The sequence below is a fragment of the Lichenostomus cassidix genome, chromosome 1Aa (genome assembly GCF_008360975.1).
Source record: "Lichenostomus cassidix isolate B80296 chromosome 1Aa, HeHo_3.0, whole genome shotgun sequence".
Taxonomy (NCBI): Eukaryota; Metazoa; Chordata; class Aves; order Passeriformes; family Meliphagidae; genus Lichenostomus; species Lichenostomus cassidix.
In genome coordinates, this window is record NC_139480.1 from 14,386,990 (window position 1) to 14,402,084 (window position 15,095).

At 41.5% G+C, this 15,095-nt stretch overlaps 1 protein-coding gene across 1 annotated transcript in view; it reads left to right on the forward strand.

Moving 5' to 3' along the window:
* The first annotated feature begins 5,443 nt into the window (after positions 1 to 5,443).
* Positions 5,444 to 15,095, forward strand: part of ABCD2 (ATP binding cassette subfamily D member 2) — a 43,357-nt gene continuing 33,705 nt past the window's right edge. The window contains exons 1-3 of the mRNA XM_085041219.1: positions 5,444 to 6,548; positions 7,904 to 8,084; positions 12,351 to 12,472. Of these exons, the coding sequence (XP_084897345.1) occupies positions 5,625 to 6,548; positions 7,904 to 8,084; positions 12,351 to 12,472 (1,227 nt within the window). The 5' untranslated portion in view covers positions 5,444 to 5,624. The remainder of the gene's footprint in view (positions 6,549 to 7,903; positions 8,085 to 12,350; positions 12,473 to 15,095) is intronic.

Below are 15,095 nucleotides of genomic sequence, written 5' to 3' on the forward strand. Positions count from 1 at the left end.
ATTTAAGGCTGTTGACAACATCTGTTGCTGAAGGTTTTAAGAAAATAAAGAAGTTGTGAAATAAAACGGAAGGTCCTGCCATTGACTAAAATGCAAAAGGGAGGCAAGAGAATACTTAGTTCTTGCATCCATGCACTCAGGAGCTGGGGCTGATATGGCATAGAGGCTGACAAACTCCTGAGTGGTATGGGAAAGTTGTGAGGTGAGGGGAGAGGGGAAGAGAGTGAGCAAGAATGAGCTCTGTTGTTGAATGCCTCTTCCAGAACTGGCATTGGTGGACATAAAGTGGAGCTTGTGGGAGCCAGGGTCAAATCAAGCAGAAAGGAGTGGTTTTTCACTTATAAGATGGTAAATCTAAGGAACTGCTTGTCAGAAATGTTTCTGTTTATGTAAGAGTTTACATTATTTCAAGAGAGACTGAAAAAGTAATTTTAAGAGTGGAATATTTAATAGAAAAACCTCTCAGTCTCACAAAATTCTCACAGCTTAGAATGACCACAGGTTGGGAGAGTATGAAGTTGCAGGGGATGCAGCATCACATTAAACTGCAATTTTTTTCTTCCTTGGGTATCTGCTTAGAGCTACTGTTGGAGACATACTACTGTGCTCAGTGGAGCATTGGCCTCTTTGCTTATTTTTAATATTTAGAAGTCTCCTAAATAAGAGTTAATAAGTAAACTGCAGTAGATGATCCTTTTGTTGTCATACTCAGCAGCTGCAAACCCTGAAATAAATTCTAGAGGCATGACAAAAGGATGGCAGCAAATCCCATGTTTGGGGTGCAGGAGTAGAAGAGATTATTTTTCTGGATTTACTCCTGCCTTCTCTTTTGCAGAGTAGAACACTGGCTCTGCTGCGGGCAGTGCCAGTATCCCCATTGTTAACTGATACCAGCAGCAGGATTTTACAACTCGTATCTGTACTATTACACTTGGGATGTAGCTTGTTTAAAGCGTTTGCAATAGACTTGAGAAAGGTTTAAAAAGGTAGCATTAGCATTTTCTTCAGATGAGCTGAGAACAGAAACCCTTACAGATTTAAAGCATAACCTGAAAAACATATGAAACGTATTTGAGACTTCTGAATGCATAAAAGAGACACATCCTGGTTCAGCTGAATTATCTGTATGGAATAAGTTTAACAAGAAAGACAAACAAGTCTGAAAAATCTAGATATTAAAGGTTTAAGTATTAAAGCCTAAATATTAAAAGTTAAATTCCTTGTCTGAGAACATAACAGTTTACTGTACTTTACAGCTGACATTGACCTCTATCCTTGGCTTTCTCCCTCTCCCTCTCACTTTGTCATGGAAAACAACTTGTTTACACTACTTTCTAGGGCTGTATTCTCTCTAGAATACCACTGTTGTCGGAAGTCAGAAATGGTTGTGATTGGTTTGCTATTGACTGTCCTGTCAGACAGATTATTCAAATCCCTTATGGACAAATTATCAGAACCTAAAAGTGATGCAGGCTTCAAATTTACAGCAGGTTGTATCTCCCTAAAGACAGAATAAAGGAAAAAGAACTTCTGGTGCAGGAATGCACCCCATTTACACAATCTCTGTGATGCTCACACTCATGAGCCAAGCAACAGAATAGGATCTTCCCATTTCCTTTCTCCTCCCTTGTGATACCATACCTCTGCCTAGTCTGACTACCCCTACAGTCTCATTAGGACCAGAAAAGTTGGAACCACCTGCTTGGTAGGACCAGGCCAGTTTCACCACACTGACACTTCTCCAACAAGCTTCCACACCTGTGACATTAAAACTGAAGCTCCCGCTTGTCTTAGAGCTCCAGATCCTAAATGAATTACTAAGGCTTATGAATATAGCCAATAGCTTCTCTAAACCAGACTGAATAAGCAGATAATTTCTGCTGACAGAAATCTGAAATCAAAGGTCAAGGTATCATCACCCTTTTCTGATAAAAACATCAAATTTGCCATTGGTGTGCCTTGATGTTGCAAACTAATTCTGTGGGTGTATTTCTGTACTTATGTAAGTGATTACATTAAGGTAAATAGAAAGTTTGGAAGTACTTCAGAGAAAGGTATTTACTTGAATAATGGCTTGTATGTTCATACTCTGTTGAATCTGATTCAAACTGAGTCCTACTATCCCCCCATACAGCTATGTATGCAAACAGACAGCTCAAAATTACTGAAAAAAACAGGCACTCCTAGCTCACCATATTACTGTACATCATATTTTAGACATTATTTACAGTTCAGTATTAGTAATTGAAAACAAGCACCGTGTGGATTTATGTTACGTGTTTCACATATACTCATCCACATGGAAACTGCTATGTACTGTATGTATGACTTACATGTATCTAAATCTTCAAGGTTCCAAATAGCAATTATTCAAAATATAGAATTTATATCTATTTTTCAGTACCTTTGTGTTGTATTTCGTATGTCCTTACGGCACAGTGGATAACTCCATAAGCAGCAAGGAAATTTCAGTTTACTGCAGACCAATGTTACAGCTATTGGACCTTCTGTTAAGATCATATAAGACATCAGATAAATGGCCTTTTGCATAAAATATTGCATGTTATTTTTTCAAACACTAAATCAAACAGTAGAAAAAATGATCATTGAGTAAGGCTGATTGATATCTCTTGTGTAACAGCCTGCGTGTTCCAATTCCACTACCTTCACCACAACCACAAAGTTGTGCAAGGATGAAGTGCTAATGTGGGAGAGAGTGAGCAAAAAACAGAACATAAGAAAGAAAGAGGCATCAGTTGTCATGATTACACTCTAGTTCCTACATATTCAAACATTCATGGACTTTAGTCACCCTGATACTAATTGCTGCCATTTCTTCTTTCTCCTCAGTTAGTGGACCCTATATTTAAAAAATGCACACAAGTTTTTTTAATACATTTGATGAAAACTAACCATATGACTAAAAAACAATCACTTGGCACTAAAAAATTAGTTTCTCCTTAAGAAAGGATAAACCCCAAAATAGTTTGTTTCTAATATCAACACCCCTCCAATTGCACAGCTTCAGTTACTCAAACTTACTTGACTGCACTTATCTACAAAAATTTGTTATAAAGTCAGTAGAAAATTTGGAGACACCAGAGCACAAAATTACTTGACTGCACTTATCTACAAAAATTTGTTATAAAGTCAGTAGAAAATTTGGAGACACCAGAGCACTGAACACTATACCAATATTACTGCAGCTTTGGCAGTTATTTTTCCAGTAATATTGAGAGATTCTATTATGACTAAATGTAGTAAAATTGCTGCCTTCAGCAGTTAAAAAAAAAAAAAAATCTAACACCTAAGGCCATGCTCCACAAAGAGGAGTTTGTGCATGGACTACTGAGCAAGACTGTGACAGAGCAAAACTCTCAAGACAGCAGAACAGAAGAAAGGTAGTGTTTAAAACAATGGGTTGGGCTTTTCTTTATGCTTTCAAAAGAAGGAAATACATTCCTTTTATTGACTGAAACACTGTATGGTTAGATTTGCTTCACTTAAACGTTCCCACAGATCTGACTGTGGGGGTGCATGTCTGCACTAACCACCAAATCACCAGAAGTTTCAGTCATCCAGAATCTTGTGAAGTGAAAGGTCAGCAGATACACAGAACTGAAAGAGACCTGTGAACTTTCCCCTTGGTAAGAAAATGCTAGAGTAATGGAATATTGCAAATAGCTGTGGTTTGGCAAAATCTAAGAGTATGCTGTGCTACACACAAGCCAGTAAGGGAAATATCCAACGGAGAGCATGATTCAAAAAATAACAAGCCCTAAGCAAAGCAATTTCTTAGCCAGTGTATCTTGTATCTTTGTGTGCTGAAAAACCTATTTTATTGACAAAATAATCTGCACTGAAATCAGGCTTACCTACTAAGTGCACTGCACTAGGCCAGATTTTGACATTTCCCTAACTTTTGAGTTGTGCATTTAGGGGAAAAAAGAAAAGCCAGAAGGACCTCTGTCCAGATCTCTAGCCTGTGCTCACTGGCAAAAATATAATACACTTAAGAGATTACCCCATATCTTCTCCACTTAACTGTCCAGACCAGTGTGGGCTGAATTTCTGCAACCTCCTAGGAGGAAGCAAGAAATAGATCTTCCTTGCTCTTGTCCTGCTGGTCTTAGCTTAGTGGACTTTTTAGAAGGCACCTGGATGTTTTGATAAGTGGTGTAAAAGCAAAGCTTGCTTGCTCTAAAATCAAAGATATAATTCCTTCATCCTGAAGCTTGTGTTGCTATCTAAACATCAGCACTCTGTCCAATGTGGGGTTGCTGTATAACACTAATCTGCCTTATTTAATGCAGCATTTGCCGAGTTACTCTGAGGCAGGTGGTCTCACTCTCCATTTCTAGGGAAAAGCTGGGCTCCTCAGCACTCCTATAAATGCCTAATATCACATTTAAAAAACCGGTTTTTGTGTACACGTCCTAAACTAATGCTTTATCATATACTATCTTACACAGTTACCTTAGTACTACATTTTCAAAGTGTAAAAGGACCGGAGTATCTAAGTACTCTGATCCTCCCCCTGCAATTTCAAATACAGTACCTTTTCCAAACAAGTGAAGCGGTAGAAATAAGAAATTAGGAAAAGAGAAAAATAAAGCAGCAAGACAACTGCCTTTACTGTTGATTCCTTTGTGTGAAATTAGCCGGGTTTTGCTGCAGGGGCCGTGAGACTCGGTCGGGGTTATTTTGGGCTAATAACGCTGCCGGCGCACAATACCGGCTTCCTCTCGGCGAGAAGACAGGAAATAAATTACGCGCAGAGTGCAGGCGCTGCCCCGGAGACGCCGAGCTGCCCGGCTCCCTCCCGCGGCCGCCCGGCCGATTTCCGACCCGGGGCTGCCCAAGGCCAGCGGTCCAGCTGCGTCCGCCCTGCCCGCGTCGCTCCCGCACCGGGCGCTCGCCCCGCCCGGCGTTACAGCCCCCCAGCCCCGGGGAGGGCCGGCGGGAGTGACACGCTGCCCGCCCCGCCGGGGCTGCCGCGGGGCCCGAGCTCTCTCCAGCGCCGCCGCCCCCCGTCCGCTCCCCCCGCGTCGCTGGCGAGGCCGGGGCCGGAGGCGGCGCCTGCTCCGCAGGGCAGGCGGAAGGAAAGGGCCGGCCGCAGCCCGGGGCGAGCCGGCGCGCTGCAGGGCCGAGCTCCGCGGAGCCGCCGAGCGTCGGGGGATTGGCGGTGCGGCCGGAGCTGTGCGCTGGAAGACCCGCCGTGAACCCGGCCGAGCGCCAGGGGACCCGCTGTGAACCCGGGCCGAGCGCCGAGAACCCTGTGCTCCTACCGCGGCTGCGGCCGCGCCCCAAGCTATAGCGGTTGCGGCCGGGGCGGTGGTGCTGAGCGGCCGGGCCGCTGCCGGTGCCGGTGCCGCCCCGCGCGGCGCAGCCAATGGTGGTCGGCGGGGCGGGCTGCGCCGCGCCGGGCCGCGTTGTGCAACGCGCCGCGCTTTGAAGGCACCATCACCCCTGGGAGGCAGCGCTCACTCGCCATCTGTCACGGCAGGGCGGCCGGCGGCAGGTCGGGCCCAGCGCCCCGATGAAGACCCGGAGGGACCGGCCTTCCCAGCGGGCATGAGCCACCCGCGCTAGGAGCGGCGCGTAGCGGTGCCCCGGCGGGCAGGATGGCCCACATGCTGCATGCGGCGGCCCGGCGGGTGCAGTGGAGCAGGGCGGGCGCCGCGAAGAGGGCTGCGTGCCTGCTGGCCGCGGCGTACGGGCTCAAAATCCTCTACCCCATCATCCGCGGGCGCGTGAAGCGGGCGAGCGGCAGAGGCGGCGCGCAGGACGAGGGGGGCCAGGCGGCCCCGCACCGCGCCGGCAGCCGGGGCAGAGCCACCCCGGCCGTGGACGCGGAATTCTTCAAGCAGCTGCTGGAACTCCGTAAACTGTTCTTCCCGAAGCTGGTGAGTGCCGAGCTGGGCTTGCTCTGCCTCCACTCGTTCGCGCTGGTGTCCAGGACCTTCCTCTCCATCTATGTGGCCGCCCTCGATGGAAAAATTGTGAAAAGCATTGTGGAGAAAAAGCCCAGGAGCTTTATCTTCAAATTAATCAAGTGGCTGATGATTGCAATCCCAGCCACTTTCGTGAACAGCACCATACGGTATCTGGAGTGCAAGCTGGCCCTCGCCTTCCGCACGCGCCTGGTGGATCACGCCTATGAGACCTACTTTGCCAACCAGACTTACTACAAAGTGATCAGCATGGATGGGCGGCTGGCCAACCCTGACCAGTCCCTCACCGAGGACATCATGATGTTCTCGCAGTCTGTGGCGCACCTCTACTCCAACCTCACCAAGCCCATCCTAGATGTTGTGCTCACCTCCTACACCCTCATCCGCACAGCAAGGTCGCGGGGAGCCAACCCCATCGGGCCCACGGTGCTGGCTGGTCTCGTCGTCTATGCCACGGCTCGCGTGCTCAAAGCCTGCTCGCCCAAGTTTGGCAAGCTGGTGGCTGAGGAGGCTCACAAGAAGGGCTATCTGCGCTTCATACATTCACGCATCATTGCCAACGTGGAAGAGATTGCCTTTTACCGAGGGCACAAGGTAAGGAAGAGAGAAATTGGAGAGTGTTGGCGTCGCTCCTGCACAGCCGGAGTGGACCCATGCTTCCCCTGCTGCTCTTCTTGAGCACTTTGAATCTCTCTGACATTGAAACTTGTTTACAGCTTAGCGCTTCCCATTTCTTAAGAAATGCTGTCTCCCAAGCAGTGTCTGGGGGGAGCATATCACAGTTCCCTTGAGCTCTGGCAATGTTCTGGTTGTGCAGATGGATCTTATGCTTATCTAGAAAACTTACCTACTTTACTGTTTTTCCCTCACCTAGTCCATTCTGATTAATTTTTCCAGACTTCTTTTTTTTTTACCAACAGTGTATATGAACTACCATATTTAATTTAGCAGAAATAGCACCCACGGCACACCAGAAAGTCTAGGGGAAAACTCTGTGATAGTTCAGAGCGCACTACAACCTTTGACAGTCTTTTACATAGCTAAGCAAAGATGTAGTCATCAGTCTTAAAATAGCTTAAGTACAGTACTTCTGCAATCACAGTTACATAAACTAGTAGCTTGTTTTAAAGCCACCTTATTAAGAAACTCTTCATATTTTTATTAGAAGTGAATGTTGGCTGTAATACCTTTCAAACACAATTGGAAAAAAGTTGTGTCATGCAAGGTGAAAATGAAAGCTGGAAACCAGCCTGAAGTGTTACTGTTTCAGTTCAAGCAATGATTATATAATGCAAATGGTTTATTTCTGTAGGCTCAATTGGTCTCAAAAGCTGCCTATAATAATGTTTTAAGTGCAGCGAAATTAAACATTTTCTCAATTCCTACATATATGGGCTTGAACTGAATACATATTATATTGACTTGCAACTATCTTTGACTTGTTAAACCTCTTGGGATAGTTCTCTCTTCCCCCAGACTGTTTGCAACAACAAGCAGCATTGCATTTCAGGAATCAACTCTACAACTTTAAGTCACTGGAGATAATTGATCCTCAAATGCTTTCCAATATGTGTTTCAGTTGTTGTGAAACTCTATAGCTGTAGCTTTATTAAAGGGATGTGAAGTCAATCTTATTTTGATTGTTAGAATGAGCTGTTGTGACTGTCTTCTGTGTTGTTCTTGTATATATTAGAGGTCTTAAAAGAGTTGAAAACCTGCCAATGTTCTGTCGAGGGACAATGGTGTAAATAAGAACCAGGTCCACTGACTTCCCTAAAGCTGTGCACTTTTGCTGTGAGACTACAGCACAGTGAAAATAAAGTACCACATGGCAGATGTGACTCAGAAGTGACAGCTCTGGGTACCTGATTATTTTGTGTACGTGTGAACATGTCTTACACGTGCATCTTTCTTTCATTGTATAAATGATTTTATTTTTTTAACCATAGGTAGAATTGAAACAACTGCAAAAAAGCTACAAGGATTTGACAGATCAAATGAATCTCATTTTATCCAAACGTTTATGGTACATCATGATAGAGCAGTTCCTGATGAAGTATGTCTGGAGTAGCTGTGGTATGGTCATGGTCGCTGTGCCCATCATCACTGCAACAGGATTTGCGGATGGCGGTAGTACCATCTTTTACTTAATTTCAAAATGTTTCTTTAAAGTTATGTCCTCAAAAGACTGTGCTTCCCTTGAATGCCATTCACATTGATTTATTTTTCACAGACTTTCTTAAAACATCTATGTCCTATGCATAACTTGCAAGCCTTGCAAGTCAGCTGAGCAGAGAGCAACACAAATGATCCAACTTTGAGCATAAGCCTGATAAATAGTATGAAGTCAGGATTTAGAGGATCCTTGTATCACATGAGATTATAATGATAATTGCAGTCTCCCTTTTCACTAGTCACTGTTGGAATGGTAGGCTGATTTTTGCAGTATATCTGTTTACAAAATGATACTATGAACTTTCCTAGAGTGCTTATCTCCTCCTTCCATAAACAATAGTGTAATTACAGGTAATTATAGATGATTTTTCTCTTGTTGTTGATCTGTTGGAAACCGCTGATTTTCCCTGTCTTTCTGGGAAAAGGTAAAATTCAGATTCCAGGCTAGGATGGTATAATTTTTGACATCCTATCACAACTTCCCTAGAAGTGAAATGAGACTCAAGTAGTGTTGTTTCTCAGACGCTATTAAAGAAGAAAGAAGAAAAAAAGAGCAACGCTGAAGGTATTAAGGAGGGTTATTGGTTAATTTGGTTTAACAGGCTTCCTCATGTACAATTAGAACTTAATATTATGAATTTCATGGGATTCCTTAAATGTGAATCCTACAATATCTTCAGAAGGATCAATTCTAAAGTGTGTACTTTAAATTAGGGATGAGTGAATTCTTTTCTGTGCAGTAGTTCTGTTTCTTTCTTGGTAGTTATATTCCAAATCAGCACTGTCCAAGTGGTCCAGCTTGGTGTGATGTGTAGCATGGCATCGTGTGGTGCCCACATGGTTTAGCTCTCTCGCAGCTGTGCCTGTGCACCACTGGCTGCTCAGCTCCCTGAGCTGCTGCCCATCACGTGGCTCAGGAGGGCACTATATCAGCACCCTGGCTGGCATCCTGGCAACAGCTTCAAAAATATCAGGATGTCTTGTTCCAAACAGAAGAGGCTGTACAAAGGCATTTCACCTCACAGTGAAGGTTATCGGCACAACAGAAAAAGTGATAAGAGTCTTTCTGCTAAGATGGGAATGAGTACAATCAAGAAAAAGAAATAAATATCTCCTTGGTATTAGAGCATGAATGAAAAAGACTTGTATTCATGCTAAACTAAATAACATTCCTGTTACTCACATTTGGTCTTTTGTTAAATGCATTTCAAATGTGGGAGAAAACAAAGATGCAGCAGTGGCTCATGTTGTAAAGCAGAATGATGTACGCTACTCGCAACTTAAGCTATTAAAACAAGGGGTTTATTATTGAGTCCCGGGGCTTACCATAGTGCTGGTTCACAAGAATAATACTGGCAGCACTGTCAAGACCAGTTTGAAGTATTGCAGGTGTTCAAAGAATCAAGCACACCTGAAATTACCATTGACCTGCTTGGGAAAACAGTGCTTCATGCCTCAGCAGATCAGACACAAGTTTATTCACATCTGAAGGAAGAGATAGTGGATTTATTGCTTTAGGATGAATCAAAAGAGTCAGGGATGTGTACAAAACTGATACCATGGCCAGATTTGAGACTCCAGGTGTAAAGCAATAGATTTTGTACACTTCTTCAGGGAGAAGAAAGAAAAAGTTAAAAAAAAAATTCTTCAATAATAAGAAAAACTAATCTTCTTTGACAGTGGTATTTCTGACTGAAATCTAAAAATTTTGTTATATGTGTCAGAGGAGAAATTAGCTGGCAAATGCAAGATTTCTGTGTTTATAACATTTCTCATTCTTTTTATTAAAGCAGTATTAAAGCAGTCACGTTCCAAATGTCACGTCTCATTTGTGGAGAGTAACTACTTTTATTTCCTAGACACAGTGAACACCTATTTTTTTTTTATAAAACAAGTATGACTATCAAGTACATAAATGAAGGCGAAAAAGGAAATGTTAGTTTCTGTATGAAACAGAGACAGTCTGTCTGTTAAAATGTGGCACTTTGAAACATGGGAGGCCAGCCTTATGAGAAATGTGTTGGACAAAAAGTTCAAGAAAAGTTTATCGGTGAATTATCTAATATAAGAACTTGTCTTTTGGGACTGTGAAATGCTCATAATCCTATAATATTTCAATTTTTTAAATACCCCTAAATTGAGTGATGCAGTGGCTTGTGGTGATCCTTAAACTCTTGCTAGATGAGCTGGCCTGGGTGCTGGAAGCAGCCATCAGTAACTTCTGCATTTACATTGAGGAGAAATGCTGCATCAATGTAGTTAAACTATACCTGATTCCTAGATTATTTAATTGTCGTGGTTGTACATAGCATGAGCTGCATGAGCTATAATACCAACAAGATCAGTAAAAATTGGTTGTGTCAGAAGTAGGAAACAAACTTCAAGTCAGCTTTTACTGATGTATTGGCTGAATTCTCCTTATTAATTAAATTTATTCTTCTTGGAGTGGAAATAACTTTTTAAAGTGAGAACCACATGGGCAAGAATTTTGTAATCTCTCCTTTGCGAGAGTTTTTCTGTATATTTTAAAAGCATGCCTCTTATGTCTCAGCAAGATTGCATTAAACTAGTTGACAGTGTACTGATGTAGAACTGAAATGAAAAAAAAATCAGTATTATACCCAGGAAAAATAACATAGAAGTTCTGTGTGTACCCATACACACACACACACACACACACACACACACACACACACATATATATATGTAACAAAAGTTATGTAGAGCAATTTTAAAAAGTTTTCCATTAATTACGCAGTGTATTTCACTGCATGTATATAGTGTATTCCAGTGATATAGTTATGTGGGAATACCTTTATGGATGTGGAGGTGAAAACAAAATAACATTTAGATTTAACTAATAAAGACAGAAAGATACATCTGGCTTTGGTACTGCCTGTAAATTTTCAGACATCAGATTTCTAGAATCTGATCTTGTCAGGGAGGTGAGAGTAAAAAAATGTTTGCTCTACTCTTGCACTGCTTCACTTAGCCCATGAAATTTACGGTCGCATTACACCTGCAGGGAATTCCTCCTAGATTTTCTTGATCATGAGCACTGTGGAAACATTGATGTTGGTAACATTTGCTAGTACAGGAGTGGCCACAGTAGATCCACCTATTACCCTGCCTAGCGTGATTCCTAGCATCAGCTTAGTTTAAAAGAGAAACTTAAAAAAAACTTTACAAACTTTAGAAAAAAATAATATCCAGATCCCATTCTGCAAAAAATTTAAGCAATATGTAGAGATACATATAAAGTTATATGATGTAGAAAACCCTTGAGATCCTTCATTTTAAATCTTCTGTGTGGAAAATCTTTTAAGAGTGGTTTACTACACCACTGGTTTACTACACCAGTCGTTTGTAGTTGCAATTATTAACACTGAAACAACATTTAGTCTCAAAATAGTCAGCTATTCTTTTTAAATCTTGTTTCCTTCAAGCAACAAACCTTGCAAGTTGAATCTATGGGTCCCACGGTAGCAAGATGGTATATGTAGATATGTTAAATTCACTCATTTCTCCCGTATCTTCTATAATTTCTGCTGCTGCTTTCTCCTTGCCTTATGCTGCTGACATTCTTATGAGACAATTCCCTTATTTGGAGCAAGAGTATTCTTGTTAACAGGATGTAGTGTCAGGAAGAAAGCATCACAATTTTGTTCTGAGGTCAGATGAAGAGAGAAACTTTATTGTGGGGCAGAGGTATCCTACTGAAACCATGCCTTTGATACCAAAAGAGCTTATTGCTTTCTTACAGAAATATAATCATGTTACCAGATTTACATAAATGTGAGTGGTTCCTTTCACATGAAGTCAGTAATTAAGTAAGGCTGAAAATTAACTATCTCAAAAATGTTAAAAATTATGTTAAAAATCTCTTTCAGATTATTGCTTAACTTTTCCTTTTTCATATTTTGAAAAAATTATATTGTAGGATGATATATTAAAAGGAAAATTATCTATGTAGACAAATAGTATAAAATAATAGGATTTTTTGCCTAAGATTAATTCCATGTGCTCCCACTTACGCTTTTTTACCAAGCTATGGTTGTTACATTCACCAGTTCTTTTTGAAAAGTTGTCTTCATAGAGTTAACTTTTTTTTAAAAAAGAAAAAAGCTGCTCTATAATAGTTCACATTCTAATAATAATTTAATTTTGTAGAGATAATTTTCAGCAGAATATTTTAACAAAACTTTTTTTTTTAACTTCCAGAGTTGGAAGATGGCCAGAAACAGGCAATGGTTAGTGAAAGAACAGAAGCTTTTACTACTTCACGAAACTTGCTGATCTCTGGAGCAGATGCTATTGAAAGGATTATGTCTTCATACAAAGAGGTACTGTATATTCCGTATGCATGAAAAATAAGAGAAAAAAGAGAAATAATTTACAATTCATATAAAATATTTTAAAAGTAGCACAGTTTTTAAAGGCAAATTCTATTGCAACTAAATCCATGGAGATCTTTGACTGGTAGTTTGATCCTTGGGGTTAAGTTGACAAAAGAGTCTAAAGTGCACAGCTGCGTGTGTTGTGCAACATGTAGATGTGATTTTCAATACTTGTGTTCAGGTGTCATCAGAGAGCGATAGAAGTTCCTGGGATGTGAGTGATAAAGGTTCAAATTCCTCTTCTGTTTGAAGCACAGACCGTGCTGTCTGCCTTCAGTGTATTGAGATTCTTCTGTTGGAAGTGTCTTAAAATCATATAATAGTTTAATTGTAAAATTAATAAAGGTCTTCTAGTTCAACCGCCCCCCCCAGCCACCCCCTTCTGCCTCGCCACAATGAGCAGGGATGTCTTCTCGTCTATTGGATTGCTCAGAGTCCTGTCCAGCCTGACCTTGAATGTTTCCAGGGATGGGGGATCTCCACCTCTCTGGGCAATCTGTTTCTGTGAAAAACAAGGAGAATTGTATACTTATTTCTGGGCCACTTAAACGATAAGGCTGTTTTCAGTATCTTGTGAACCTGTTAAATTGTAAGTAATTTTGCAAAATAGAGAAATTTTAGTAGGAAAAATTTTGGCTTGGGACTACAAATAGTCTAGAAGTACAGAAGGTTCATCTGGAAGATCAGAGATGTTGTTTCAGGTCCTTACCCAAATTCCAGTAGAGTTGGGCTTTGATCTTTTGTCTCTCTTGTGGATTTCTTTAAATGCCAACTACTAAGCCAAAGAAAAGTGAGACAGTGCCGTTAATCTCCTCAACATTTCCTTCTGAATGTTTGTTCTTCATTTGTTAATTGTGTTTGCTCATCCCTTTGGTGGGAACCCCTTTTCCCAGTGCAGTGTGAGGAGGGATACATTAACTAGGCAGCTAATCAAAGACTATGGATTCTGTAATTTGGAATCCAGCCATAATAGCTGCAGCTTTGTAAATTGGAAGAGGAGGGGTAGTTTGGCACCTTCCGATACAGCCTTTGACAAAGCCAGAGTCTGTGTTGTTTTCAGAAGGAATCCTAATGGCTGTGATTTTTGACCTATACTCCTTTAGCTGTTCTCCTGCTCTCAAGATGCTGCCAGATAACCTGTTATACACTGATGTAATTTCTATTTTTCAGCGTTTAAGTCGTTTATGTAATGCACATGAGAACTTAGAAAAACTGTGGGCTTTTCGGCAAAAAAAGTACCCACAAAATAGTAGAGGGAGAACTGAACAAACTCACTTTGTTTATAACATGGGAAGATTCTAATCCAGATAGCATGAGACCAGAGACCAGTTCTGTGAATATCCATCTTAATTTTACATTAATGCTTCTCTTCAAGAGACACTGCAGTACTTCAACCTCATCGTCATTCCCATTTTGTGATTCAGGCAGTTTCCAAAGGACAGCGCGCTTCAACCCACGTCAAGTGCAGTCCCGGTCCTTGCCCACCTCATCCACCAAGGCAGCCTCCTTCAAGTCAATGTAATTAACTGTGCAGATAATGTGGGCTCTACTTTTCTTTGCAGTCAATAGTTTAGGTGGTAGTATTTAGTGTTTGAACAAAATGAATTTCTACAGTCATGGTTTAGAAGCTACTACAAGTTATGGTTCTCCTGGGGCACAGTTGGTACGAGTTCTGTTCATCACATGCAGGATTCTCTCCATCATCCTCCAGTGAAATGATGGCCACGTGGCCAGAACTAGGCCTCACGTCTGAGTCTGGCACAAATAGTGAAACTTACAGAAGAATTACAGAATTATTTCCAATTATTTCAAATAATCTTGGAATTATGTACACCATATCACGTAGACTCAGTCATGGGGTGTATGTGTTTAACCACAGCAACCCAAGGATGTTATAATCTTTATCTGATTTTGTTACTACTCTTGTCCTCTCTGCATTTTGTATAAAAATCTAACCTTTTAAAACCATCTAATAATACATTTATTATAAAAGGCCTTGGCTTAATTCTTTGCTACCAGCAGGTGGAGGCAGTTCTTCGGAGCCCTTGAATAGCCCATGAATAGAAAGTTACAAGGTCCAGGGATCTGTTGTTTCAGTCTTCACCAGGTGAAAATTGTGACAAGTAAACCAAAACAAAAAGAGAAAACCTTTTAAGAGACCTCACCATCTTAAAAATGCCCAGTTCTATTCCAAGGTGTCAGATTTAAGTTCTAGCGCTCTGCCATGCAGTTAATAGAAGACTCATTTCTAGTTTGTACTGAATTTTAGATTAGGATGGTGCTGCCTCTTTTACTTCTCCCATGGGAGGTTTCAGGAAGTAAGTAATTACAGATGACTTTTTTTTGCACTTCTGCGGACTTCTGTTTTTACTGGAAAATGCTGAGATTTTGTTTTTTTCTTGTGTAACAGATTCTCTGTTTTCATATATATTAGTAGCTATTCTCTGCTCACTGAACATTGCAGAAATGAGCTGTCTCTACAAGCTCTTCATTTATTGGAGCTGTCATAGCTTACACAGGACTAAAACTGTCCTTTCTGCAGGCTGCTAGGAGCTACAGGTGGCATATG